The 27,839-nt window shown below is 50.2% G+C and overlaps 2 protein-coding genes across 27 annotated transcripts in view; one reads left to right on the top strand and one right to left on the bottom strand.

Annotated features, from left to right (window-relative positions):
• EIF1AD (eukaryotic translation initiation factor 1A domain containing) overlaps positions 1–22,909 on the bottom strand; it is a 25,408-nt gene extending 2,499 nt beyond the window's left edge. Inside the window, exons 1-9 of one of the 23 annotated variants that reach the window (XR_010147260.1) lie at positions 22,761–22,850; positions 21,679–21,861; positions 21,021–21,199; positions 20,771–20,879; positions 20,283–20,391; positions 20,063–20,113; positions 19,205–19,456; positions 12,365–12,486; positions 6,536–6,879 (exon numbers count right to left, since the gene is read on the bottom strand). Coding sequence is in view for 8 of the 23 variants with exons in the window: in XM_054661414.2 (XP_054517389.1) it covers positions 19,312–19,456; positions 20,063–20,113; positions 20,283–20,391; positions 20,771–20,879; positions 21,021–21,107 (501 nt within the window). In the remaining 15 variants the exon portion in view is untranslated. Of the gene's footprint in view, positions 1–3,817; positions 4,953–6,535; positions 6,880–11,373; positions 12,487–17,264; positions 19,457–20,062; positions 20,114–20,282; positions 20,392–20,770; positions 20,880–21,020; positions 21,224–21,678; positions 21,862–22,630 lie in introns of those variants that run through there. The other 22 variants (XR_010147254.1, XR_010147258.1, XR_010147251.1 and 19 more) reach the window with 22 other exon arrangements.
• Positions 22,910–23,095: 186 nt separating this feature from the next.
• Positions 23,096–24,867, top strand: BANF1 (BAF nuclear assembly factor 1). 4 transcript variants are annotated; one of them, XM_016921282.3, is made up of 3 exons: positions 23,096–23,234; positions 23,956–24,094; positions 24,347–24,867. In XM_016921282.3, exons 2-3 carry the CDS (start codon positions 23,972–23,974, stop codon positions 24,491–24,493), a joined length of 270 nt encoding a protein of 89 aa, XP_016776771.1. In that variant the 5' UTR covers positions 23,096–23,234; positions 23,956–23,971; the 3' UTR covers positions 24,494–24,867. The 4 variants fall into 4 exon arrangements, with proteins under 4 accessions (XP_016776771.1, XP_016776769.1, XP_016776770.1 ...); XM_016921280.3 differs by having other exon boundaries at positions 23,160–23,291; XM_016921281.2 differs by having other exon boundaries at positions 23,194–23,327.
• Positions 24,868–27,839: the final 2,972 nt, after the last annotated feature.

Genomic DNA, 27,839 nt, shown 5'->3' on the forward strand with positions numbered 1-27,839 from the left:
ATAGAAAGTGGAAGGCGGTTTTAGAAACTCATCACCCTGCTCTCTCCTGGCCTCGGGGGCTGCACAGGTCACTGTCCTGGAATGTCTCCCGGTCAGGGCAGCCCAGGACTGCCCAGCCTGGTGGGCTGGGGATTGGGCTTTGGGTAGGGCACAGGTGCCACCTTCTGTCCTGGCTGTCCTGTGCCACCCTGGTCTGTGTCTAGAGGAGTGAAACTCCCAGGGTTGGGCTGGGAGTATTTGGTGCACGCGGTATGGGGAGGGCTGAGCCCAGTGCCTCCTGGGAGACTTGTCCCGTGTACAGTGACCCAGAAAGATGAGATTCCTTGGCCTGAACTCTGTGATAGAGTGTGACTGAGCTGCTGGGGGACATGTGAGCCTCAAATCCATAGAAAGACAAACGGCCACCTTGGGTGCCCAGGATACTGGTGCCCCGCCCCACGTACACCCACATACTTCCCAGATGGCTCCCACATTTTAAGATTTTAAAAATGAAACCAAAAAATAAATTGAAGAAAACTGTAAACTTTAAAGAATAATCAGCTGGGCGCAGTGGCTCATGCTTGTAATCACAGCACTTTAGGAGGCTGAGGCAGGAGGACTGTTTGAGCCCAGGAGTTTGAGACCAACCTGAGTAACGTGGCAAAACCCCATCTCTACCAAAAATACAAAGATTAGCCAGGCGTGGTGGTGAGCGCCTGTAGTCCCAGCTACTTGGGATGCTGAGGTGGGAGGATCACTTGAACCTGGGAGACACAGGCTGCAGTGGGCCCTGATTGAGCCACCACACTGCAGCCTAGGTGACAGTCAGACCCTGTCTCAAAAAAAATAAAAAAATTTTAAAATAATCTTGGGGTGAGGAAACTGTAGACAAGGTGCAAAACCCAGTAGCCTGAAAATGCATGGTTGGCATTGACGCTGTCGCTTCTGCACGGCTAGAGCTGTGGGGCTGAGTCTTAGCCTGAAAATGCACGGTTGGCACTGACACCATTACTTCTGCGCAGCGGGAGCTGCGGGGCTGAGTCTTTGGGTGCCCTTCCTTGAGCTCTGTATTCTCTATAGTTTGACATCTGACTCTTGATTCTGTTTTCACCTTGGCTGCTTCCTTGGCTTCCTCAGGAAGGGTGTCCTGGGGTGTCTAGGCTGGGACTAGGACTTGGGGCAGTCACAGTCTGTTTCTCTCAAAAGCCTAGGAGGAGGCTGGGAACAGTGGCACATGCCTGTAATCCCAGCACTCTGGGAGGCTGAGGTGGATGGATCACTTGAGGCCAGGAGTTCGAGACCAGCCTGGCCAACACAGTAAAACCCTGTCTTTGACTAAAAATACAAAAAAAAAATTAACATGTAGGCCGGGCGCGGTGGCTCACGCCTGTAATCCCAGCACTTTGGGAGGCCAAGGCGGGTGGATCACGAGGTCAGGAGATCGAGACCATTCTGGCTAACACGTTGAAACCCCGTCTCTACTAAAAATACAAAAAATTAGCCGGGCGTGGTGGCAGGTGCCTGTAGTCCCAGCTATTCGGGAGGCTGAGGCAGGAGAATGGCGTGAACCTGGGAAGCGGAGCTTGCAGTGAGCTGAGATTGCGCCATTGCACTCCAGCCTGGTCGACACAGCGAGACTCCATCTCAAAAAAAAAAAACATGGCATGATGGCAAGTGCCTGTAATCCCACCTACTCAGTAGAATCGCTGGAGCCCAGGAGGTGGAGGTTACAGTGAGCCGAGATGGTGCCACTGCACTCCAGCCTGGGTGACAGAATGAGACCCTGTTTCAAAAAAAAGGAAGCCTAGGAGGTGCTTCCAGGGTTGGGACTGGGCAGTCAGGTGTCCCTGGCATGGACCCCAGGCCCTGGCCTACTGTCCAAGTCACACCTTGACGTCTGCAGGAAATGGCCCATTAGGAGGCTGTCAAAGCTGCTGTCACAGCTGAAAATGACCGCAGCCTGGGCTAGAGCCCAGGTGGAGCCAGGGTAGAAAAGACCAGCTTCAGCTCTGCAGCCGACTAACTTTCTGGCTCTAGTAACTGGGCAGACTACGTGGTGAACCAGGGGCCTCCTCGTTCACGCCATCTTGCTTCCTCTCTGCATCTCTGGCTCTTGGTCCTAGCCCAGAGACTTCCCTTCTCTGCCCTGGTGTACTCTGCTCTGCTCCCCAGCTGTGTCCTGCCCATGTGCCCAGGGCTGGGAGGGGTTGGGGACTACCAAATCCCTGGAGGCCTGAGCCCCCAGAGCAGACAGAACCCAAGGCGGCTTCCCACCTCTGCTGCTCGGTAGCCGGACGACACCAACGGTGCTTCCCCTGCCCTCAGGTACCTGAGGGGCAGCGATGGCTCAAAGGCTGCCCTGAGGGTCAGTGAGCCCTCAGCCAGGGCCTCAGCCAGGTGGGTGGCACTCAGGGAGGACAGGGTGCTTATGTTTGCCCTCTATGTTTCCCTTCACTGCTGCCTGACCTGAGGCAGGTCACCAAGTCTCTGTCTTACCTAGAAAATGTGTGTGTTGAGGGTGGGGGGCGTGATCTCAAGACTTCTAGGGCCACCCTACTGCATAGTTGAGGACTGATCCTTCCACAACTTCAACAAAAATGTACCGAGCATCTGCGAGCGCTGCCTAAGAACCCAGAGCAAAGCCGGACAGGCTGCCTGGGCCCGTGGGGCATGGGCCCTAAGAGCAAGCAGCCACTGCGCAAGGGCACAGCCAGGTGTGAAGGATGGGACGAGGCCCAGCTCCTGCCCTCCCAGGGCCCATCTCTCCTCGTGATGGGCCTTCCGGGTGTGGTGATGCCAACCCCAGCCCACAGCCCAGCAGTCCAGTGCTGTGTGGCCTTGGCTCTGAGCAAGACCAGGATGGGGTCCCCCTCTTGCTCTCGGGGCCTGCCCTCTCCTGTGCCCACCCCCTGCCCAGGTCCTCCAGGCTCCTCCAAGCCTCTGCCTGTGGCCCCAAACCTGCCCCACCCAGCCCCAGGCAGGGCCCTGCCTCTTCCTCCACAATTCAGAGATGCTCTGGAGGGTGCAGGCAGGCCCTGCCAGCATGGGCTCCCTGTGGACCTGGGAAAAAGTGCCCTTCTGGGCAGTGGACGCAGGCCTCAGGAGCACAGCCTGGTGGGCAGATTCACCCCCATTCATCCTACAGCGTGGTCCCTGGCGCCCCTCAGTGCCAAACCCACGATTGCCCTGGGGCTTTAGTTCCCTGCCCTGCCTTCCCCAGCTGGTCCTGTCATTGTCCCTTGGCATCCTCAAGAAGGGCTCAGCCCAGGTGTACATTGGGCAGTGGACTGAAGGGGACAACCAGGGTGAGGACCTGGCTTTGCTGGTGTCGGGTCTCTGCGTTTCAGTGCCATGGGTGGGAAGGGCAGGCTGGTCCCAGGAAAGTGGGGATTCAGCAGTAAGTTCCCAGGAGGAGCAGGATTAATTGGCTGGAGTTCCCAGAGAGACCCACCAGCAGCCACGTGGACAGTGGAGAGCAGGGTGGGGCTGAGGACCCTGGCAATGCAGAGGTTGCTAAAAAGATTTTCCGAAACCGTGACACTGTTTAGAACCCATAGGAGAAAAATGATAGCTACTAAGATTTAAAAAACAAAAAAACAAAAAAACAAAAAAAAAACTACAGAACCCATAGGAAAAGTTGCAAGCGATACAAAGTGTTTCCCCTTGAACCATTTGACAATCGGTGGTCAAGGGGATTCCGTACCGCCCCAACTAAGTGTGTGTTTCCTGCAAACAAGGGCGTTCTCCCACATAAACTAACGCCACCTAGGACATTGGGAAAAGTACCGTTGATGCGTCACTTCCACCTCGTTTTAGACCCCAACTGTCCTAATGTCAATTTTTTTTTCTTTGAGTCGTAGCCTTATTTATTTACAAGCACTGGATGAGTCCCTGGCCACCCCCCAGGACAGAGCAACCCTACGCAGCCCCAGCGCAGTTAAATACAGTTGGGAGCTAGGGGACTGGAGGGAGGAATTAAGGGAAATACAGGACTAGGGACACATACTCTGTTAAGTGGTCACATACGGGCCAGATCCTGTAGTCTGCAGAGCCATGGCTGTCACCACCCCCACACCAGGACATGAAAGGTAGGGAGAAGAGCCTGAGGGAGCCGAGGCAGGCCCAGGGGTGCCCACCCGTCGTGCCCTAGAATGTGGAAGGGACAGGAATGGCTCTCAGGGAGTGTATGGGAAGGACGAGGCCAGAACTGTCTTCTTACGGGACCCAGTTTTAGGAAGAACACCTGGTTTGCTTTTCTGTAAACACAGCGGCCTTGAGGGAGCAGCTGCCCAGCAGAGGCTCTGCCTACCCCAGACCCGAGCACAGTCTAGCTCCTTCCCACCTCTACCCAGAAAGGATGGCAGCTGCTGGCTCCCAGCTCCCTTGAAGGGACCAGGCACAGTCTGTGAGTCCTCATGGGGCTCAGGAGAAGCTCTGGACAGGGTGGCTGACCTTCAGGCAGGCCCGAAAGAGGGCCTGGCCCAAACACAGCACAGCCAACAAGATGACAGACACCAGGCTGCATGGAGGCCTCCATGTCGCCCTGCATGCTTCCCTGAGCCAAAGCAGGTAGCAGATATGTCACTTCCACGGATATCTGCACCCATAGATGACACTTTCCAACAGTGAGGGTGACATGTGAACTCTGTCCATGGAAGAGTATTCCTGCAGTGCCCACGGATGGCCCTGACACCCACCTGAGGTTCTGGACCCCACAGTGATGATTCCTTTGCAGTAGGGCCGAGGGCAGGTAACCTGCTGGGAAGTCACTTTGCAGATGAGACAGCTATGAGGACTTCAGACATCTTTCTCCCTCGGGTGCGTTCTGGATTGGAGCAGCTTTGTTGCAGGTACTGCATTGACTACAAGCTGATGAGTTCTGCCTTCCACCTTGATGAGCAGTGGGCACTCTCACTCCCCAGGCTGGTCAGGGTGAGTAGGGGGCTGGGTGTACCTCATAGAAGGGGGTATGCCTGGGGTGGGGCAGGTTTACTGGCTTCACTCAATGGTACAAAGGGGGTCAGCATCTCTGGGCCCAGCCCCACTCCCATCCCACCCCACTAAATCATTGCCAAGGGAAGCCTCTCCATCTGCGGCCACCACTAGCAGGTCACCAGCCTAGTAATATCCTTTTTACTTTTTTTAAGACAAGGTCTCACTGTGTCGCCCGGGCTGGAGAACAGTGGTACAAACATGGCTAGCTGCAGCCTTGACCTCCTGGCTCAAGTGATCCACCCACGTCAGCTTCCTGAGTAGCTGGGACCACAGCTGCATGCTATCATGTCTGGCTAATTTTTTTGCAAAGACAGGGTCTTGCTATGTTGCCCAGGCTGGTCTCAAAATTCCTGGGCTCAAGCAATTCTCCTGCCTCAGCTTCCCGAAGTGCTGGGATTGCAGTACTAGCCACACCCAGCCGATAGTAGGTTTTAGCAAAAGGATTCAGTTCAGGCAACTGCACCCATTGCAGTTCTGGCCATGAGCCACCACACCCAACCAGAATTATTTCAAAAGATTTTAAGATAGAATATTTTGACCTCACATCCCTAGTAGGATATCTATTAAAATTTTTTTAAATTAACATAATGAAATCTTAAACACATTTAATAGTCTTATTGTTAGTAATAATAATGATGATATTGGCTGGGCATGGTGACTCGTGCATGTAATCACAGCACTTTGGGAGGCCGAGGCAGGAGGATTGCTTGAGGCTAGGAGCGGGAGACCAGCCTGGGCAACATTGCGAGATCCCCATCTCTACAAAAAATTTAAAAATCAGCCAGGCATGGTGGCATGCACCTGCAGTCCCAGCTACTCAGGAGGTTGAGGCAGGAGGAGTTGGAGACTGCAGTGTTCTAGGATCATGCCATTGCACTCCAGGCTGGACGACAGAGCAAGACCCTGTCTCAGAAAAAAACCCAAAAAATACAAAGAAAAGAAAACTGAAGCTGTGTAACAGGTACAATGGGATTCATTATTCCATTCTATCTACTTTTGAGTATGTTTGAAAATTTCCATTGTAGAACTTTGTTTAAAAAGAGAGAACAAGAACATGTTGGCTTAGCAACAGAAAAGCATACATATGTTCAGCTAAAGACATGAACAAGAATGTTCTTAACAGCACTATTTATAACAGCCCCAAACTGGAAACAACCCAAATGTCCATTAACAGAAGAATGAATAAATAGCCGGGCATGGTTCTTAGTGCCTGTAATCCCAGCTACTGGGGAGGCTAAGGATCCCTTGAGGCCAGGAGTTCAAGACCAGCCTGGTGACATAGTGAGACCCACCTCTAAAAATATTTTTTAAATTTAGCTGGGTGTGGTGGCTCATGCCTGTATCTGTAGTCCCAGCTACCCGGGAGGCTGAGGCAAAGGATTGCTTGAGCCTGGGAATTTGAGGCTACAGTGAGCTATCCTCACACTTGTGAATGGCCACTGCACCCCAGCCTGGGTGACAGAGTGAGACTCTGTCTCTAAAAAAAAAAATCAACAAAGGGTAGACATTCATATAACCGAATGAGTAACATGGATGAACCTCATGGACATGAAACTATACATACTGTTTGCTTCCATTTAATACAAAATCTGGAAAAATTATTTTATTCTGTTAGAAGCAGTATAGAAGGCTGGGTGCGGTCACTCATGCCTGTAATTCCAACACTTTTGGAGGCCAAGGTGGGAGGATTGCTTGAAGCCAGGAGTTCTAGAGCAGTCTGGGTAACAAAGCAAGACCCTGTCTCTACAAAAAAATTTTAAAAATTACCTGGGCATGGTGGTGTGTGCCAATAGTCCCAGCTACTCAGGAGGCTGAGGCACAAGAATCACTTTAACCTGGGAGGTGGAGGTTGCAGTGAGCCGAGATGGTGCCATTGCGCTCCAGCCTGGGTGACTGAGTGAGGCTCTGTCAAAAAAAAAAAGCATCGTTTTAAATAATGACATAAATATAAAAAATGGCCAGCATGGCTGGGCGCAATGTCTCACGCCTGTAATCCCAGCACTTTGGGAGGCTGAGGCGGGCGGATCCCGAGGTCAGGACATCGAGACCATCCTGGCTAACACAGTGAAACCCCATCACTACTAAAACTACAAAAAATTAGCCGGGTGTGGTGGCGGGTGCCTGTAGTCCCAGCTACTCGGGAGGCTGAGGCAGGAGAATGCCGTGAACCCGGGAGGTGGAGCTTGCAGTGAGCCGAGATCGCGCCACTGCACTCCAGCCTGGGCGACAGAGCGAGACTCCATCTCCAAAAGAAAAAAAAAAAAAAAAAAAAGGCCAGCATGAGAATGAGTGAAAGTTCATAAACTCTTCCTATGGTGACTCACATATGGCATAAGGAACTAGCTCACTGGTTTTGCCTTCTCCTTCCTCTCTTCTGTAAGGTTCTTCATTTCCCAGGCCTGTAACTTGCTGTCTTCCCACTACGGTGCCTTCTAATAAAGAGCTTCCAAAACTAAAAACAACGTAAATCTTTGCTGTGGTTATTTTTTGACACATCAAAAAAGGCACCAAGCCTAGATGTTTTTAAAGCTTCAAAAGTTTATTGACCGGCACCGTGGCTCACACCTTTAATCCCAGCACTTTTGGAGGCCAAGGTGGGCGGATCACCTGAGGTCAGGAGTTCAAGACCAGCCTGGCCAACATGGCGAAACCCTGTCTCTACTAAAAATACAAAAATTAGCCGGGAATGGTGGCAGGTACCTGTAATCCTAGTTACTCAGGAGGCTGAGGCAGGAGAATCACTTGAGGCCTGGGAGGCGGAGGCTACAGTGAACTGAGATGGTGCCATTGTATTCCAGCCTGGGTGACAGAGTGAGACTCCGTCAAAAAAAAAAAAAAAAAGGTTATTATCTAAAGGCTTTACCTTTAGATAATAGATCATTCAAATGCTATTTAAACTACTCCAGATCAGAGAAAAAGATGGTAAGCGCTCTTAACATATTTTATGATATTAATAAAATACTGATAGCCAAATCTTCTCATTGTTTCTGAAGTTTGTTTTCTAGAAGTTCCTTCTGTCTGCTGGTGATAAACTCCTATATTCTGTTGGTCTGAATGTCTTCACCATGGTGTAGGGAGGAGACAGCCGTCCTGGCCCCCAGGGCTGTGGTGAGAATCAAAGCTGTCCTGCCTTGGGCATGTCTCCAAAGCCCAAACACACTGGGAAGACGGAGTTGGCCCCACTCAGGGTCTCCACTCAGGCCAGGCTGGGTCCCACTTCCCTCTCCCTGAGCCCCGGACACATCGATGCTGTCATTGCATGCTGATTCTCCGAGTCCCTGAGCCCCGTACCTCCCGGCCTTAAGGAGCCTTGCCAGTGTCCTCCCCACCTCGCCCCTGCCCAACAGACACAGCACGCCACCTGCTCTGCCTTGGGTCCCAGGCCTTTCCCTCCCCAGGCACCTGTTCAGGGGCAGTGAGAGAAGCAAAACAGCCCTTCTGTGCCAATGCACACTCCACCTGGGGGAGGAGGCAGACAGGAGGGCTCCTCAGAAACGGCTGATTTGTCAGCCCTGGACAAAATGAAAGGGAGAAGCAAGAAGCAGGACAGATGGGCAGGTCTCCTGCGGCCCACCCCCCCAAAAAAGGAATGTGTGGACTGGGTGCAGTGTCTCACGCCTGTAATCCCAGCACTTTGGGAGGCTGAGGCGGGTAGATCACCTGAGGTCAGGAGTTCAAGACCAGCCTGACCAACATGGTGAAACCCCGTCTCTACTAAAAATACAAAAAATTAGGCAGGCGTGGTGGCAGGTGCCTGTAATCCCGGCTACTCAGGAGGCTGGGGCAGGAGAATCTCTTGAACCCAGGAGCCAGAGGTTCCAGTGAGCCGAGATCACGAAGCAAGGAAGGAAGGGAGGGCACGAGGAAGGAAAGGTGTGGCCACAGATCGTGAGTAGGATCGATAAGACAGACCTCCATTGTCAAAAGCTAAATTATGGCAGACACAAAGTGGATGGGAGACCCACGTGAAAGAAGGCACTTGGAGCCTTCAGAGAAGAACGCAGGGAGGCAAAACCCCCAAAGGCCTGAAAGCTTCAGCAGTCACTAGAAGGGGAGCTGAATACATGTGCTAAGGGGCCCTGGGGAGACGACCCCTCCAGAGGCCGCAGTTCTTAGGTCTCACCAGCCCCTCCTTGCTGCCCATCTACCAGGTCCAAGGCTCCCTGAATCCTCAGACATTAACTACAGGGGTACCTCATCCTTGTCCAGAGCAGGGTTTCTGGGGGACACAGCCACAGACACCTCCATGTGAGTCCTCCTGCACCTCAATTTGGGTGCTTTCTAACTGAAAGACCAGGGCGGCCAGGCGCGGTGGTTCACGCCTGTAATCCCAGCACTTTGGGAGGCCAAGGCGGGCAGATCGCCTGAGGTCGGGAGTTCAAGACCAGCCTGACCAACATGGAGAAACCCCATCTCTACTAAAAATACAAAATTAGCCAGGCGTGGTGGCGCGTGCCTGTAATCCCAGCTACTCGGGAGGCTGAGGCAGGAGAATCGCTTGAAACCAGGAGGTAGAGGTTGTGATGAGCCAAGATCGTGCCATTGCACTCCAGCCTAGGCAAGAAGAGTGAAACTGGGTCCCCCAAAAAACAAAAAAACCAGGGCAGTTCCCCACCACCCTCCAAGCACTGTACTCCAGCTTGTAAATGCTGCTGGGGAGGAAGGCCACTTCTGATCATGCCTTGGTGAGTGAATCCATCTCTGGGGGCGTGGAACTTGTGTTCGCAGTGGTCTACCAGCATCCTAACTGCTGTTGGGGCATGTGGACCCTTTGATTGGACCAAGAATGCAGTTCCCTTATGAGACTGTAACTAGGTTAGATGCTTTCGGGTTCTGTAGCCCAAGGCAAGGTGCTGACTTGCTGGTTTTACGTGCTTAGGGTGACCTCTGCTGGTGGCTTCTCTAAATGTTGGCTGAATACACAGCCAGGAACTGCCGGTACCGTCTCACATCAGCCAGTAGTTGGAGCCACATTGCTACCAGGAGGAAAAGAGTGCTCTTCTCATACAAGAATTATTAAAACAAAGTGATGCCCAATGCTGTTCAAGAATGAACAGCCTGGTCTGGTTAGTAACAAAGGATTCTGGTACTTGGCAACTCATTGTGGATTAGCAAGGGTTAAATAACAAAGTGGGTATTTTAGCGTCATGAGAATCTATCACAATAACTGGAAGAATTGCTGCCAGTACTGGCACCTGGTGTACAGCCCTGGGCACTGCTAGTTCTTTTTTTTTTTGGTTGGAGTCTTGCTCTTGCCCAGGCCGGAGTACAGTGGCGCCATCTCGGCTCACTGCAACCTCTGCCTCCCCTCCTGGGTTCAAGCGATTCTCCTATCTCAGCCTCCCGAGTAGCTGGGATGACAGGCGTGCACCACCACACCCGGCTAATTTTTGTATTTTTTAAGTAGAGACAGGGTTTCACCAGTTGGCCGGGCTGGTCTCGAACTCCTGATCTCAGGTGATCCACCTGCCTTGGCCTCCCAAAGTGCTGGGATTACAAGCGTGAGCTACCGTGCCCAGCCTGTACTGCTAATTCTTCATTCCTCAGTGTCACCAGATGAGGCATGCGGCATGCCTCCACACCTCCCACAGGGGCTTTTGGATTCTCTTGCAAATGTCACCAGTGGATCAAACACACGCACAGCATGAACTGCTGGTGGTGTCCGTGGTGTCCTGACTTCTTGCTTCATCAGTGATTTTCTGAGAGCGGCTCCCACTGAGGAAACCGCCCACACTTCTCTGTATGCTTCTCAGACACAGGTCAGTAGAGATGTTTGGGCCTTGAATGAAGACAAAACCCACGGTTCTGTGGCCCAAGTCACTTTCCTGGGAGACAACTGGGCAACTACTAAAGACGAAGCACCAGGCCGGGCACGGCGGCTCACCACCTGTCATCCCAGCACTGTGGGAGGCCAAGGTGGGTGGATCACCTGAGGGCAGAGTTCGAGACCAGCCTGGCCAACATGGTGAAATCCCGTCTCTACTAAAAATACAAAAAAATTAGCTGGGTGTGGTGGTGCAGGCCTGTAATCCCAGCTACTCGGGAGGCTGAGGCAGGAGAATCACTTGAACCCTGGATGCGGAGGTTGCAGTGGGCTGAGATCGTACAATTGCACTCCAGCCTGGGCGACAAGAGCGAGACTCCATCTCAAAAAGTAAGTAAGTAAATAAATAAATAAATAAATAAAAATAAGTAAAAATAAAGCAAACCATGTAAAAAGAAAAAAAGTGCACATGGAATTCGGACAATGGTTGCCTTGGGTGGGACAGCAGAGAATGGGCTGGTCAGGGTAGGATGGGAGGTGGAGTATGTTACTTGGGTTATTGTTAAAGTCCTAGCCTTTATTTTGTGGTGGTGGGTTTGAAGCTGCTCACATTATTAAAAATAACCAACCAAATATTTAATTATTCTTGACTTTTAATTTTTTATTGAAAGGGAGTCTCACTATGTCACCCAGGCTGGCCTCAAACTCCTCAAGGGCTTAAGCAATCCTTTCCCTTCAGCCTTTCAAGTAGCTGGGATTACAGGCATGTGTCACCATGCCCAGCCAAAATGTTTAAATATAGGCCAGACTCAGTGGCTTATGCCTGTAATCCCAGCATTTTGGGAGGCCGAGGCGGGTGGATCACCTGAGGTCAGGAGTTCGAGACCAGCCTGGTCAACATGCTGAAACCCCGTCTCTACTAAAATATAAAAATTAGCCAGGCATGGTGGTGAGCGCCTGTAATCCCAGCTACTCAAGAGGCTGAGACAGAAGAATGGCTTGAACCTGTGAGGCACAGGTTGCAGTGAGCTGAGATTGCACCACTGCACTCCAGCCTGGGTGACAGAGCAAGACTCCATCTCAGAAACAAAACAAAACAAAACAAAGAAAGGAAAAAGAAAAAGAACTACAGGATAAACCCAGAGGGATTGGTTTGTTTCCCATTGGTTATGAGAAAACAAAAACAAACAAAAACAAAGGGAGTATAAGTGGGAAATACGGTAAGAGCAGCAATTAATGAAATACCAATACAAAGAATGACAACAAAAAGCTGGTGCTTAGAAAAGACTAATAATGACCTTCTGCCAAGATTGACCAGCTATAACAGAGAGAAGGCACAAATAAACAATATTACATATAAAAAGGGGGACATAACTTTGGATACAGCCAAGATTACAAACATAAGGCAATCATACAAATAACTTTGCGCCAGTAAGTTTGAAGCCATAGCAAACATGAGAAAATATGGGGGCTGGGTGTGGTGGCTCACACCTGTAACCCCAGCAATTTGGGAGGCTGCGGTGGGCAGATCACCTGAGATCGGGAGTTTGAGACCAGCCTGGCCAACATGGTGAAACCCCATCTCTACTAAAAATACAAAAATTAGCCGGCCATGGTGGCACATACCTGTAATCCCAGCTATTCGGGAGGCTGAGGCAGGAGAATCACTTGAACCTGGGAGGCAGAGGTTGCAGTGAGCCGAGATGGGGCCACTGCACTCCAGCCTGGGCGACAGAGCAAGATCCTGTCTCAAAAATAAATAAATAAATAACATGAAAATATTTTTCCTTGAAAATATGACTGAAGAACAGAACACCTGAGTAATCTATTACCACTGACAATCTAATTCCAAACCTACCTACCCACCCACCCAAAAAATCGCCAGGCATGGTTGGTTTTACAGCAAGCTTTACCAAAAATTGTAGAAATGCAAAATTCCAATCTTATACAAACTCTCGTAATGAAAATAAAGGGAAAACACTTTCCAACTTATTTATATGAAGCTGGTATAACCTTGATACAAAACAAAGGGTGGGGGCAGTACGGAAAAGGAAAAGCTTAAACCATTTCACCTATACACCTGGATGCCAAAATACCAGAGAACCAAATCCGGCAGTATAATAACAAATCCATTGTGACTGTCTTCTTCCAGGAATGCAAGGATATCTTAAAGTGAGAGAATGTTATGATACTCCACCACATTTACAGATTAGAAGAGGAAAACCATGTGGTGAGCTCAGACTGCCATCTGTGCTCCCTGGCACACACACAGGGGTGGCTGGGTGGCAAGGGGGGAAAGCGCACTGGGCCACACGGGGAAGCCCTGGTGGAAATGACCTGGCTGTAGAGGTTAGTCCTGAAGTGACAGAGGTGCAGATTCTGAAGGGCCACAAAGTCTCAAGCATAACTGCAAGAGAAGCCAGTAAGTACTATTAGGCAGCCAGTCACAGGGACTGGCCATGACATCGGGACAAGGGGCTCTTACATCAGATCTCAGCTCACTCAGGGAGATCTATTCATACATGGTTGGATCCCACCATTCAGTTGGGAGAACAGAGGTGGAATCCAGCTTCAGAGAATGACATAGGAAAGTAGCATGCAGAATACAAGGACCCTACCTCCATCAGTACCCTTAGCTACAGCCCACAGAAGCTGAATGGCTGGTAAGAGATGAAGAAGTGGAAACGAAAAGGTTTTAGGGGGAAAAAAAGATGTTACTAGGTGGATCACAGTATCACTGAGAGAATAGAGAAGAACATAAGACCAAGCTTACAGATAAAACGCCAAAACACACACACACAAAGTGGGGAACAGTCAAAGGACTATTTAGAAGAAAACATATAGCCCTGAATATATTAGAAAACAAATTGAAATTAAATTAGCTAAGCACACATCTCAAGAACCCAGAATGAGCAAATAAACCCAAAGAAACGAAGGAAAAGTCCAGTAAGGAAGACCTCTTGCAAAGCTAGCCAAATAAAATACACAAAATATAAACATATTTTGTTGATTTCACCTGCCCTCACCCCTTGCCCCACTTTTTCTGGTAATAGAACCTCTCTATTCCATGGGAAACATATAAGAATTACTTGTGGCTCATCCTGCCCCACCCCAGTCCTCCACACCCTCCCACCCCCAGCCCTGGCCACAGTGACTGCTCAAGCACAGCAAGTGACCTGAGGAAGATCAATCGCCCTTCACGGAAATACAGGGATCCTCAAGAGCCCCAAGGGGCTCTGTCTACAAGGACTGTGTATAAACTTGAGCGTCCTGGCTGGGCGCAGTAGCTCATGCCTGTAATCCCAGCACTTTGGGAGGCCGACGCAGGCGGATCACGAGGTCAGGAGATCGAGACCATCCTGGCTAACACGGTAAAACCCTGTCTCTACTAAAAATACAAAAAATTAGCCGGGCGTGGTGGCGGGCGCCTGTAGTCCCAGCTACTCAGGAGGCTGAGGCAAGAGAATGGCGTGAACCCCGGGGGGCGGAGCCTGCAGTGAGCCGAGATCGCGCCACTGCACTCCAGCCTGGGCAACAGCGAGACTCCGTCTCAAAAAAAAAAAAAAAAAAAAAAAAAAACTTGAGCTTTCTACAGAAAACATCTGTAGGAGGGAAAGAAATTAATCAGCCGGGAGCAGAGATGACAGAGATAAATGAGAGAGCCTGAGGAAATCATGCTGCTGGCATTGGTTCATCCCTGCCCGATGCGCACCACTCAGAGACCTCAGGTCAATGAGCCTTGTTTACTTCTCCTAATTTGAGTTCAATTTTGTCATTTATAAGAAAGTCCCGCATACGCCAGGCATGGTGGCTGTCACCTGTAATCCCAGTACTTTGAGAGGCCAGGGCAGGAGCATCACTTGAGCCTGGGAGTTCGAGACCAGCCTGGGCAACATAGGGAGAGCCTGTCTCTACTAAAAATAAAAAAAATTAGCCAGGTGTGGTGGCGCGCACATGTGGTTCCAGCTACTCAGGAGGCTGAGGTGGGAGAATCACTTGGGCCTGGGAGGTCAAGGCTGCAGTGGCGCCATGATGGCCTGGGCAACAGAGTGAGAGGCTGTCTCAAAAAAAAAAAAAAAAAAAAAATTACTGGGTGCAGTGGCTCACCCTTGTAATCCCAGCACTTTGTGAGGCTGAGGGGGGCCAATCACCTGAGGTCAGGACTTTGAGACCAGCCTGGTCAACATGGCAAAATCCCATCTCTACTAAAAATACAAAAATTAGCTGGGCGTGGTGGCGGGTGCCTGTAATTCCAGCTACTCGGGAGGCTGAGGCAGGAGAATGACTTGAACCCGGGAGGTGGAGGTTACAGTGAGCCGATACTGCACCACTGCACTCCAGCCTGGGCGACACAGTGAAACTCTGCCTCAAAAACAAAACAAAAACAAACAAAAAAAGAAAGTTCCAAATAATACAAATATTATGCATGAACTTTTGCCCAAAAAGCTTAAATATATATGAAATATGATCCTAGAATGATACAAATGATCAAAATTGACTCAAGGATAGAAAACTTTAGACAGAACACAACTGAATAAACTAAAAGGCAGTCAAAGATCCACCCCTGAAAAAGGTACCCAGCACAGATGTTTTTGTAAACAAGTTCTACAAAACGTTGAAGAAACAAATGCCTGGCCTATAAACTATTCAAGCCTGAAGAAAAAGACGTCTCCAAACCCATTTGCAAGGCTAGCGTAAAGCTAATCTCGAAATAGAACAGGAAGGTCATTTTTTAAAAAGAGGGAGGGGATTGGCCCAGGGAGAGAGATAAAACTCCTAAGTAAATACATAATATACTGTAAAACTAAGCAAGGTTTATATCAGAAAGTAAGGTGTGTCCAACATTAGGAAACCTATTACTGTAACTCAGTACAATCATACAATAAAATCTTTTGATTTTCTCCATAGATGTCAACATTCATCACTGTTAAACAAAAGGGAAGGAGAAAAAAAAAAAAACAGTAAGATGGAACAAAGAAAACATCTTCAGTCTAATGAAGATCATCTACCGGAAGCCCAGAGCAAGCGTCCTACCTCAGGATGCAACGTGAGAACCATTCCCACTGAGAAAGCATCAATCAAGGGTGCCATGCAACCACGGTGGAGGTCCTGGCCTCTGAGATTCACAAGAAATAGACATGAGTGTAAAGGAGGAGATAAAACTGCCATTAGTGGGATACGATTTGGCTATCTAGAAAGCCACAAGATCAACTGAAGAACTGCGCATTAGACAAGGTGGGCAACACAAAGATGGACACACAGGTGGATGCCAGGGATGGGGAAAGGTGATTTCCACAGATCCTTCACTACCAGTAACTAGGACTTTCATAAAACTCCTAAGACTAAACCAAATTGGAAGTAAAGGCCCATTTGAAGACCACACCACCTTACCAAAGAACATACCTCATTTCTGGACAGGAAGATGAAAAACTGTTAATTTTTCTACAATATTTATTTAAACAAAACTAAAAATAAACTGTTAAGATACCACTTCTTGGGTGGACATAATGGCTCACGCCTGGAATCCCAGCCCTCTGGGAGGCTGAGGCGGGAGGATGGCTTGCCCAGGAGTTTGAGACCAGCCTGGGCAACATAATAAGACTGGCTCTACAAAAAAAAAAAAAAAATAGAAAAAGAAAAATTAGCCCGATGTGGTGGTGCACACCTGTGGTCCCAGCTACGCAGTAGGCTGAGGTAGAAGGATCGCTTGAGCCCAGGAGGTGGAGGCTGCAATGAGCCGTGATTGCACCACTGTGTTCCAGCCTGGGTGACAGGAGTGAAACCCTGTCTCAAAAAAATAAATGTTGAAACTCCGTCTCTACTAAAAATACAAAAATTAGCCGGGTGTAGTGGCAAGTGTCTGTAGTCCCAGCTATGGAGAGGCTGAGGCAGGAGAATCGCTTGAACCTGGGAGGCGGAGGTTACAGCGAGCTGAGATCATGCCACTGCACTCCAGCCTGGGTGACAAAGCAAGACTGTCTCAAAAAAAAAAAAAAAAAATGCCGTATGGGCACACGGATCAATAGGACAGATTAGAAATTCCAAAAAAGATCCATATATATGCAGGAATTTATGTTTTAAAAGATATTTCTGGCCAGGCGTGGTGGCTCATGCCTGTAATCCCAGCACTTTGGGAGACCAAGGCAGGTGGATCACGAGGTCAGGAGACTGAGACCATCCTGGCTAACCACGGTGAAACCCCGTCTCTACTAAAAATACAAAAAATTAGCCGGGCGTGGTGGCGGGTGCCTGTAGTCCCAGCTACTCAGGAAGCTGAGGCAGGAGAATGGCGTGAACCCGGGAGGCAGAGCTTGCAGTGAGCCGAGATGGCGCCACTGCACTCCAGCCTGGGCAACAGAGCGAGACTCCGTCTTAAAAAAAAAAAAAAAGAAATATTTCCAGTGAGCAAAGAATGAACCTTTCAAGAAATAGTACAGGGACAAGTGACTTTCCCTTTAGGGAAAGTTTGCTACCTCTCAGAAAAAACAAACTTCAGATGAATTAAAGATAGATACACACACATACATATCTTTAACCCATCTCGTTTATTTTTTGTATATACATCTACATACATTTTATACATTATATTCATATATACATATATACAAATGTATATATGTTTAAAGCCACGCTATAAGAGGAAGTAAATGAGAAACAGACAAATGAAGTGGTAGCTGGAGGACGTGGGAATCAGTACAGGTTTTCACGCCTGTTTCAGAAATGGGAGATTCTACAGCACGCTCGACACTAACACATCACATCCATAACATATCACATCCAATAGACAGGACAGCCAAAAACACAAAACAAAAAAAGAATCAAATACCCAAACCCAGACACAACAATACTCAACAACACAAATACCCGACCAAAGTCTTTAAGAAAGCAAAAGAGGCCGGGCACAGTGGCTCACACCTGTAATCCCAGCACTCTAGGAGGCCGAGGTGGGTGGACCACTTGAGGTCAGGAGTTCGAGACCAGCCTGGCCAACATGGCAAAACCTCGTCTCTACTGAAAATATAAAAATTAGCCAGGCATGGTGGCGCACGCCTGTAATCCCAGCAGTTTGGGAGGCTGAGGCAGGAGGCTCATTTAAGGTCAGGAGTTCGAGACCAGCCCGGGCAACATGGCAAAACCCCGTCTCTACTAAAAATACAAAAAGTTAGCCAGGTGTGGTGGTGCATGCCTGTAGTCCAAGCTACTCGGGAGGCTGAGGCAGGAGAGTTACTTGAACCCAGTAGGTGAAGGTTACAGTGAGCCGAGATCACGCCACTGCACTCCAGCCTGAGCAACACAGGGAGACACTCTCTCAAAAAAAAAAAAAAAAGATAGTCTCCAAAACACAAGAGGTAGGGTTTAAGTCCCATTGGCTTACGACAGGAAGATATGTGCACATCTGCAGAGCTGGTAACAGGGAGGCAGGCATTCCCTCTGATGGTTGCTGTTTCTTAATGAGGCATGTGTTGTGGTAACTACCACAAGGGGGAATTGATAGATAAGACAGAAGTTTTGAAACAGACATCCCAGAGTAGATCTGCTGGGCAGTGCTTAGTGTCCATCTGAGGTTTGTAATGATAAACCTAAGGTACAACTGGTGGCCAGGCTGGCTGTTTTCTCACCTAATGATGGTGACTTGGGTTTGGGCACAGAGGTGAATGATTGGGTTTACCCAGGGTTAGGGTTTTACTAGCGGAACAGAATGGAGGGAGACAGAGGGGTATAGGGTGGACTACGGAATTGATGCTACACAAGAGGGAAGTGAAGGCAGGTTACTCATGAGAATGTCAGGGCTGGTTAGAAGAATGAAGGGTGAGGGTGGAAAAGCAGCCTCTATTTAAAAGGTTATAAGACAATCAATGCCCTCAGGGAATAATCAGGTTTCAAATAAAGTCAGGAGATGGATGGACCATTCAAAACAAAGTTAAGGATAGAGAGATTTGCCAGCCACCTTCTGGAAGTGATAGATGGTACAGAGTGGGAGAGATGAGGTCGCATGTGGGGATGGACACAGTAGCTGGAGGTGAGCACTCCCGTACACAGGGTGACTAGAAAGGCGGGGAGAACAGCACGAGGCACCATGGGCTCCTGAGCGTCTCTTAGAGGCAGGTGGGTGTTAGGTCCTAGGGCTGTCATCCTGAATGCTTAAATTGGTATGAACTGCAAGCAGGCAAGGAAGCAGGAGTGCTCCCAGCTGTTAAACACATGCAAGGAGGCCCAGAGCACGGCCTGGCACTTTCTAAGTGCCCAATAAGAAAGAACAAACCACCTGGGAAAGACTCCAGCCATTTCCCATTTCCTCCCCATTCAGCCCACCCACCCACAAGGTCTCTAATAAATAGGGAGCAGTTTTTCACTTCATCACAATCTCCCTCCCCCGAGAGAGCCACTCAGACACCAGAACAAGTCACCAACCCACCAGGGGTTTAATTCTCTGAATCAAAAGATCAGTTCAGAGAGGAGCCCTACTTTGTCCTCATGCAGGGGTGAAGATCTGCAGAGCACCCTGGGAATGTCCAAGCCCAGAAGAGCCAGGGGCCAGTCCCTGAGCAAGTGGAGAATTGGGTCCTGGAGTCTCAGGCTGCCTCCTCCTCTTCGCTCTCCTCCTCACTCTCATGATACTGTCTGCGGTTTGTGTTAACAAACAGGTCAGAATCATCTTCTGAGCTGGACTCCTCTCCTGATAACTGTGGCTCAGCTGGGAGTTCTGGTTGAGTTTGTCTGCACGAAGGGAAGAGAGCAGGGTTAGCCCAGCGCCTTCTGGGAAAATAAGATCTACAATCAAGGAGTTCCAAAAAAAGGACCATCCGGCCCAGCAGTCAGGGCCCTACAGCACCCTTTAAAGACTCAAACAAGGGACACAGGAGAGCAAACAGTGGGGAAACGTGGCCAAAGAAACAGGCTAAAGACTGACCCCACTCCCCAAACGTGTGCCACAGCCATTTGTTTTAGTTAGAAATAATGATTCTACGACCACCAACTAACACTTAATGGACCCATATCACATAATAGATACTGCACTAAGCAATTTTACAAGCCATCCACTTCTTTAATCCTCACAAAGCTCCCATTTTACATATAAGAAAATAGAGTTTGAAGGAATTAAATAACGTGCTTAAAGTCATTCAGCTTTAAGTGGCAAAGCCAAGATTTTAACCCAGAGCATCTGACCTTCAAGCCCCATTCATAACCATGTTATACCACATGCTTAGGAGCTCTCAACAGATACCCTATGTAAGGAGGAAAGAAGGCTCTATTTTTCCCTCAAGGCACCAAAGCATGAACCCCTTATTTTCCATGTACCCCACCCCAAGGCTTGTTCCTCACCTGTTCCTGTTGTTGTTGTGTTTCTCAGCCACTTCAGAGAAGGCCTCAGGCCTATGCCAAGAGATGAGCCAAAGTCAGAAAGGACAAATAAATTTCTCACAAAAGAGCTGCTTCCAGCTGTGTCTGCCTGGGATGCCATGACCTTCCCTCCCCTAATTCCCAAGCTAGGAAGGCAATGCCTCCAGAAGCCAGACAGCCAATGATCAAGGGGACCACCTACCAAAACCCCTCCTTCTGCAGAGAGCGCACGTGGTCCTTGCAGAGCACAAACGAGATTTCAGCCTTCACCTTTTCTCCCTCTTCAATGGGGTCAACAATGAGAAAGTCCCCTGTAGGTAAGAAGAGAAAAGGCAAAGTCAGGCCTGCTTGCAATAAGGAAAGCCAAAGCCATAGGAAGTGGTTCTATCTCCTAGAGAGGGCTGCCTCTCTCACCTCTCTCTCTTTTTTCTTTTTTTTGAGACAGGGTCTTGCTCTGTTGCCCAGGCTGGCAAGCAATAGCATGATCATAGCTGACTGCAGCCTCCACCTCCCAGGCTCAAGTGATTCTCAGGCCTCAGCCTCCTGAGTAGCTGGGATCACAGGCACGTGCCCAACTAATTTTTTTCTTTTTGTAGAGACAAGGTCTCATTATGCTGCCCAGGCTGGTCTCAAGCGATCCTCCCATCTCAGCCTCTCAAAGTGCCGGGATTACAGGAGTAATCCTCTCACCTCTCTTGATCCAGATGTTCTTGCGGTATTTGGAGGGCATGCTCACCAGGAAGCGCTGCCCTTGGGCTGTCTCCACCTCATGCAGATTGTTCCCTGGGGTCCTGAGTACCTGGTTCAGGAGAGACCAAGAATCAGTCTCATCAGTCAGATCAAACACCCTCTCAGACACGCTGCACCCTACCCCCACCCCAGGGGCCCTCCAGGGCTGCAGGGGTGGGGAGCAGAACAGCTTGTGCCCCAAGCCACTCACCCTGACAATCTGCTGCTGGTCGGAGGGCACTATGTGCTCCCCTAGCACCTCCTTCACCACATGCTTCCTCTTGGTGGCCTGAGACATGCTGAAGTTGTCCCACGCTGGTTAGGAACGAAGACACTGTCAACTCCTCCTCCTGAGTTCCTTGGATGGCAGGCTCAGAACCCAGGACTGTTCTGAAGATGGGGAGGGGCCTTTTACTGAGGGGTGACACGGTGTCTTGGTTAAGAACATGGGTTCTGAAGTCTAACTGCCTGGATTCAAATCCTACCTTGGTTTATTTCCTAACTATTCAACTTCTCTAGGTCCCAGAGAAATAACAGCTAACTCAGCACTGTTACAGTATGGTATGAGGCCACCACTTCTCCTGTTGGCCTTCTTCGTTTCTCCCCAACCTCCCCTTTTCCCTAGTTTATAAGACAGGAGAAAAGGGAGAAAGCAAAAAGTTGGAAAGAAACAGAAGTAAGATAAATAGCTAGATGACCTTGGCACCACCACCTGGCCCTGGTGGCTAAAATAATAATAATCTTATTAACCCCTGACCAAAACTACTGGTGTTATCTGTAAATTCTAGACATTGTATAAGAAAGCACTGTAAAACTTTTTGTTCTGTTAGCTGATGTATGTAGCCCCCAGTCACGTTTCTCACGCTTACTTGATCTATTATGACTTTTTCACGTAGACCCCGTAGAGTTGTAAGCCCTTAAAAGGGCTAGGAATTTCTTTTTCGGGGAGCTTGGCTCTTAAGACACGAGTCTGCCGACGCTCCCGGCCGAATAAAAAAACCTCTTCCTTCTTTAATCTGGTGTCTGAGGGGTTTTGTCTGCGACTCGTCCTGCTACAACAGAATGGGACAATACAATGCATGTCATGTAAAAGTAACTCCGGCCGGGCGCGGTGGCTCACGCCTGTAATCCCAGCACTTTGGGAGGCCGAGGTGGGCGGATCACGATGTCAGGAGATCGAGACCATCCTGGCTAATACGGTGAAACCCCCTCTCTACAAAAATACAAAAAATTAGCCGGGCGTGATGACGAGCGCCTGTAGTCCCAGCTACTCGGGAGGCTGAGGCAGGAGAATGGCGTGAACCCGGGAGGCGGAGCTTGCAGTGAGCCGAGATCGCGCCACTGCACTCCAGCCTGGGCGACAGAGCAAGACTCCGTCTCAAAAAAAAAAAAAAAAAAAAAAAAGTAACTCCTATAATCTTAAGTACTGGTGTAATATAAAACTATACGCATGCTCCAGAGAAGTCATCCTGGCAACCTCTCTGGAAGGAGTTTGAAATAAACCGTATCTTTCTCAACACGCTTGTACACCCCAAGTCTAGCATAGTCACACAACAGAGAAGTTCAGTCTGGCAACACACTACAGCCGGAGACAAATTAGGTGGCCACCGTGATGGTCCAAGCCAGGAACTAGTTAATTAAAGGTTGAGGTGAGCAGGCTTGTCTGCGACATTTGCATATTTCTGACTTGCGTACTTAGAAGACGAAGGCCAGTACCCTTAAGACTGATGGTTTCCGAAGGAAACACTGTCATCTCTAGTTGCTGTCCTCCTTCCTCCTCCCTGTCTATCCCGGAGAAAAGACCCTCAGAGAAACACCCACACTTAGTCTCTGGCCCTCGGCTCCCAGGAACGCTGCCGGAGCAACCCCGCCGTCTAGGCTGGACGCTGAGAGAGGATCGTCCACGACTCACTTCAAGGCTGAACCAAGAAAACACAGTAAAGGAACTTGCCGGCGGCCGCGACGGTAGCGTCAGCTAGAAATCAGGTCTCCAGTGTTCCCAGTTCCCACCAGTCCAACTGCGAGGAGTGCGACGTGAGTCTGAGTCTGATCCCTCCGAAAACCGTACTTCCGGCGCTGTCTCGGAGGCCTCCGGTCCCCTCCCTTGTCCGTCTTCTAACTCTTCCCCACGCCAGGTCCGTCAAGCCTAAGTCCTTGAGTTCCGGGTCCGGGCAGCAGAGAAAGGAAGTCCTCTCCCTGGAGGCCTATCTCCCTCAGAACTGCGCGAGAAGCGAGACCTTAGAAGGCAGGGCTTCCCGCGAAGGACCGGAAAGCAGCGCCTACTAAGGACGCCGTCGAGGTCCGGGGCGCCTCAACTCTATAGCTCTAACTGGCTAGAAGTGCCCAACGTGGAAGGTTTCTTTTTTAAAGGCGGCTCTTGAAGCGACCCGGAAACGGAAGTGGAAGAAAGTTCTAGTGGCTTGAGGTATCCGCAGGAGCGGCCGGGTGGCGGGAGGAACCGTTACGGGAACTGAAGTTGCGGGTGAGCGCCAGCCGCGGAGCAGGGCCCTGACTGGAGGCCAGAGGGGTTGCGGGGAGAAGGGGAGGAGAGGGGTCGCAGGCGCTGTGGCGGGCCCTGGGGGAGAGCTTGGCCGCGCTGCGGGGAGGGGGCGGGGTGCGGCGCGTGGGAGCCGGGCCGCGGGAAGGGGCGGGCCGCAGCGGCGCTCGGTGGGGGCGGAGCTGGGGCGCGGCGTGAACCCCGCGGGCGGGGAGCGGGTGTGCGCAGCGCTAGGTGTGCGCTTCGCCCTGTAGGTAGAGAGACCCTTTGGTTAGCTTTCCACGCCAAGTGGCCGTTCCAGGCAGTCAGTGTCGTCTTGGTTCAGCCAAGGTCACAGAGGGAGTGACAGCTTCCGCGCAGCCCTGGCTACGGACTCTGGGAATCTTTCCACTGCCCCGCTTGCGCCACCTGTTAGGCAGGATCGTTTTTCCTCTGGGGCAAGATCAAAATCCAGGTCCTGCAGGAAGAAACTCCTCTTAAAAATAGTAGGGAAGAGTCTCCCTGGAACTGGTTTCTCCTTTCAGGATGAGGGGGATCGAGCAAGCCACGGTAGCCCCTGGCTTGGCTTCCTCTTACTATGAGATTGCTCGTGGGCCCTTAGGAGTTCCAGGTCTTCAGCCCTAATCTGCCTTTTTTTTGGGATTCCTAGATTAAGCCTGATCAAGATGACAACCTCCCAAAAGCACCGAGACTTCGTGGCAGAGCCCATGGGGGAGAAGCCAGTGGGGAGCCTGGCTGGGATTGGTGAAGTCCTGGGCAAGAAGCTGGAGGAAAGGGGTTTTGACAAGGTGTGGGGTGGCTGCGTGTACCTAGTGCAAGCGGGGGGTGGAAGGGAAGTGATTCCATCTGCTGGGGGATGGACAGTAAGGTATAATCTGAAGAGGCTGCCAGAGCCTGGGCACCTGGTGGAGAGGAGAGGGGGGCAAAACCTGCGCTGCTTCCTGGGCTTGTGTGCTCTGAATGGCACAGGAATGGCTGTCTTGCTCTTATCTCTCACTGAGCACTGAGCAGCACGCCCCTTCCTTTTCCCTGTTTTGCAGGCCTATGTTGTCCTTGGCCAGTTTCTGGTGCTAAAGAAAGATGAAGACCTCTTCCGGGAATGGCTGAAAGACACTTGTGGCGCCAACGCCAAGCAGTCCCGGGACTGCTTCGGATGCCTTCGAGAGTGGTGCGACGCCTTCTTGTGATGCTCTCTGGGAAGCTCCTAATCCCCAGCCCTCATCCAGAGTTTGCAGCCGAGTAGGGACTCCTCCCCTGTCCTCTACGAAGGAAAAGATTGCTATTGTCGTACTCACCTCCGACGTACTCCGGGGTTTTTTGGGAGTTTTCTCCCCTAACCATTTCAACTTTTTTTTGGATTCTTGCTCTTGCATGCCTCCCCCGTCCTTTTTCCCTTGCCAGTTCCCTGGTGACAGTTACCAGCTTTCCTGAATGGATTCCCGGCCCCATCCCTCACCCCCACCCTCACTTTCAATCCGTTTGATACCATTTGGCTCCTTTTTTGGCAGAACAGTCACTGTCCTTGTAAAGTTTTTTAGATCAATAAAGTCAGTGGCTTTCATGACTGGGCTTTGTGCACTGAAAAGCAAGTGGGCTGGGAGTTGCCTCTCCTCCAGGGACTGACCATGTTTCCCTCACTCCTTATCAGTAGAGACCGAAACTGGCAGCTTCCCTTCCACTCCCAGAGGGCAGCCACCCTAGCCATGTAGGCCTCAGGCAGGTGACTTGTGTCTCAATCCCTGAGTGATGTGGGAGAGGGTGTGGGTGGATCTTTTCCTGGGAGCCAGATGGACTGTGCTCCAGATGTCAGTTAAGTCAACAGCTGGGCTAGGCAGCACCTGGTGGAAAAGTCAGTGGGAGTCAGAGGTACCAGACAGGGTGGGCCGGATGTGGGTGACAGTTGACCTGCCAGTCATCATATCATCTGCTCTCCCGGCCTCTGTAAGGGTGGGCAGGGTGCTTGCCATCTTCCATGATCTCTTAGGGAGGAGAAGGAGCACAGGCATCACAGCTGGAAGGATGTGAGGGGAGTACACCTCAGTACATTTTAGTCCTGTTCTTTTTGTTTACTTTTTAACTTAATAGGGACAGGGCCCTGCTCTGTTGCCCAGGCTGGCCTTAAGCGATCCTTAAGCCTCCCAAAGCGCTGTGACTATAGGTGTGAGCCACCATACCCGGCCAGCCCTATTATTTCTTGAACACTTAGTATGAACCAGGCTTGAAGCTAAAATCTTCGCAAACATTTTTTTCTTTCACAATAATAAATATTTTCTCCTTTACAGGTGAGGAAATTTGAGGCTCAAGAGAGGCTAATTTGCCCATGGACTTGCTCCTGGGAAGTAGCCAGACTGGAACTCAAACTAGCTTGGAAACCCACGGACCCGGCCATGTGTTCCTTGGTCGTGGCTTAGCCTCTCTGAGCCTCAGTTTCTCCACTTGGAAAATGAGGTGGTTGTAGGGAAAGGATATTTGCAGCAGTATAAACAACAAAGGACTATTTCCATAGCACATACAGAATTGCAATCAAGAAAAAAGCGGACTGGCTGGGCGCAATGGCTCACGTTTGTAATCCCAGCACTTTCAGAGGCCGAGGTGGGTGGATCACCTGAGGTCAGGAGTTCAAGACCAGCCTGGCCAACATGGTGAGACCCCATCTCTACCAAAAATACAAAAATTAGCCGGGTGTGGTGGTGCACGCCTGTAATCCCAGCTACCCAGGAGTCTAAGGCAGGAGAATCGAACTTGGGAGGCAGAGGTTGCAGTGAGCCGAGATCACGGCCATTGCACTCCAGCCAGGGTGACCAGAATGAAATTTTGTCTCAAAAAAAAAAAAAAAACAAAAAAACAAAAATGGGTAAAAGACCTAAGACAGCCACAGAAGAGGGTTCCCTCCCAGTAAATAAGCACAGGAAAGGTGCTCCATATTGCTAGTAATAAGACATCACATGCCATTAACACCCACCTGACTGGCAAACACTTTTAAGTTGGACAATACCAAGTATTGATGAGATAATGAAGCAACAGGAACTGATACCTAGCTGGTGGGAGTATAAATTGGTCTAAACAATTTGGGAAGACAGTTGGGTGTTATTTAGTAAAACTGACACGCCCTGTGACCAAGTAGTTCCACTCTCGGGACTGTGCCTTGAAGAAAGTCCTGAACACCTGCAGCAGGACCTAGATGAGTTTGCAGCTGCATTGTTGGGAGCAACGCTAGCGGCTGTCAATACTAGAGTAGATAAATAGGCACTCATGCCACCGGACACTGGACGGAGGTAAAAATGAACAAATGATAGTTGTGTACAACACGAATCTCAATAGCGAATGAAGACAAACAAATTCTTAGGAATTTCTACATAGATGGTAAAACTAGAAGGAAAACAAAGGAAATGATTATGGTAAATAGTAAAGGAAAAAGTCTACAGGGATTATCTTTGGGGGAGGGTGTGGAAGGGCTTAAGGGTAGGCTTGGCCTACCCTGACCTGTGTTTCTGACCTATGGGGTAGTGGTACAGGCATTGACCAAAAGTGTATGTTCTGCGCCCTTTTCAGTGTATTCGCTACATCTCAACAATAGATAACAGGAAAACCAAAAATAAAGACCTGAGGCTGGAACGATTGCGCGAAAGGTCAGAAACTAAATTGTTATTTGTAGGGATGAGAGTTCTGTGCAAGGCTGGGACTGGGAAGTGCGAGTGGCCCAGCTTGAAAGGGACACCAGGTGACTGCAGCAGGGCCCAGCTTGTGCTTCAAGCCGCTTCCTGGGAGGCTGCTGGTCTGCGTCCCGGCTGAGGTGGTCACGAGGGCTCTCTTGAGTTTCAGACTGTTTCTGATGTCTTCCCGGCTAAGTCCCCTCAGCCTTGACCCTCATGCTATGATGCTGTCGCAGGCCTTGTGTGCTTAGGTGGGGGCTTTGCAGGGCTCCGGCCTCACCACACCTCAGCCCTGATGCTGCCAGCTTGTTGCTGGTGCTCTGTGAGGTCATGGAGACGACTCCTCCACGAAGCCCTTCTCTGGGCTCCTGCCCACGCTGGCCTCCTGGTTTGGCCTCGCCTGGCTGTGGCACTGGGACCCTGCTGGAAGCCTGCGGCTCATGCTGTCTGCTTTATTTCCTTGTCGTCTGCTTTTCCCGGCTCACCCACAGGCTTTGCCATAGAAGGGACTGGAACCTGCCTTCTCACCTCTCCCTTGGGGCACAGGCAGTGCATATACCAGGTGGCAGGCCACAAACCCTTTAGCAGGACTCCATATTGCATCCCACACAAGTTCTTGGCTCTGTCCTGGGACAGCAGTAGACAAAGGGCATCTAGAATGTACCTTGTGACAGTGTGGCCTCTCAGATCCAGCCCGACTCAGCCAGCAGGACAAAGGGACCACGGCTTGGAATGCTGGCGCAGAAAGCAGACCTGGCTGGTGAGGGGTATGAGTCAGGTTGTCTCAGTGTCAGCCCGTGGTGTCCAACAGGACATGCCTGGCCACCCACTAGCCTGGGACATAGGTGGGCCCAGAAATCAGCAAATACTGACCCCATCC

Source organism: Pan troglodytes, chromosome 9 (assembly GCF_028858775.2).
Source record: "Pan troglodytes isolate AG18354 chromosome 9, NHGRI_mPanTro3-v2.0_pri, whole genome shotgun sequence".
Classification (NCBI taxonomy): Eukaryota; Metazoa; Chordata; class Mammalia; order Primates; family Hominidae; genus Pan; species Pan troglodytes.

What these genes read in the sequence shown, in the direction of transcription:
- BANF1 (XM_016921282.3), top strand. Translation starts at nt 23,972, where the DNA reads ATGACAACCTCCCAAAAGCACCGAGACTTCGTGGCAGAGCCCATGGGG. An exon ending in AGGAAAGGGGTTTTGACAAG is followed by an intron (nt 24,095 to 24,346) that starts GTGTGGGGTGGC and finishes CCTGTTTTGCAG; the next exon opens with GCCTATGTTGTCCTTGGCCA.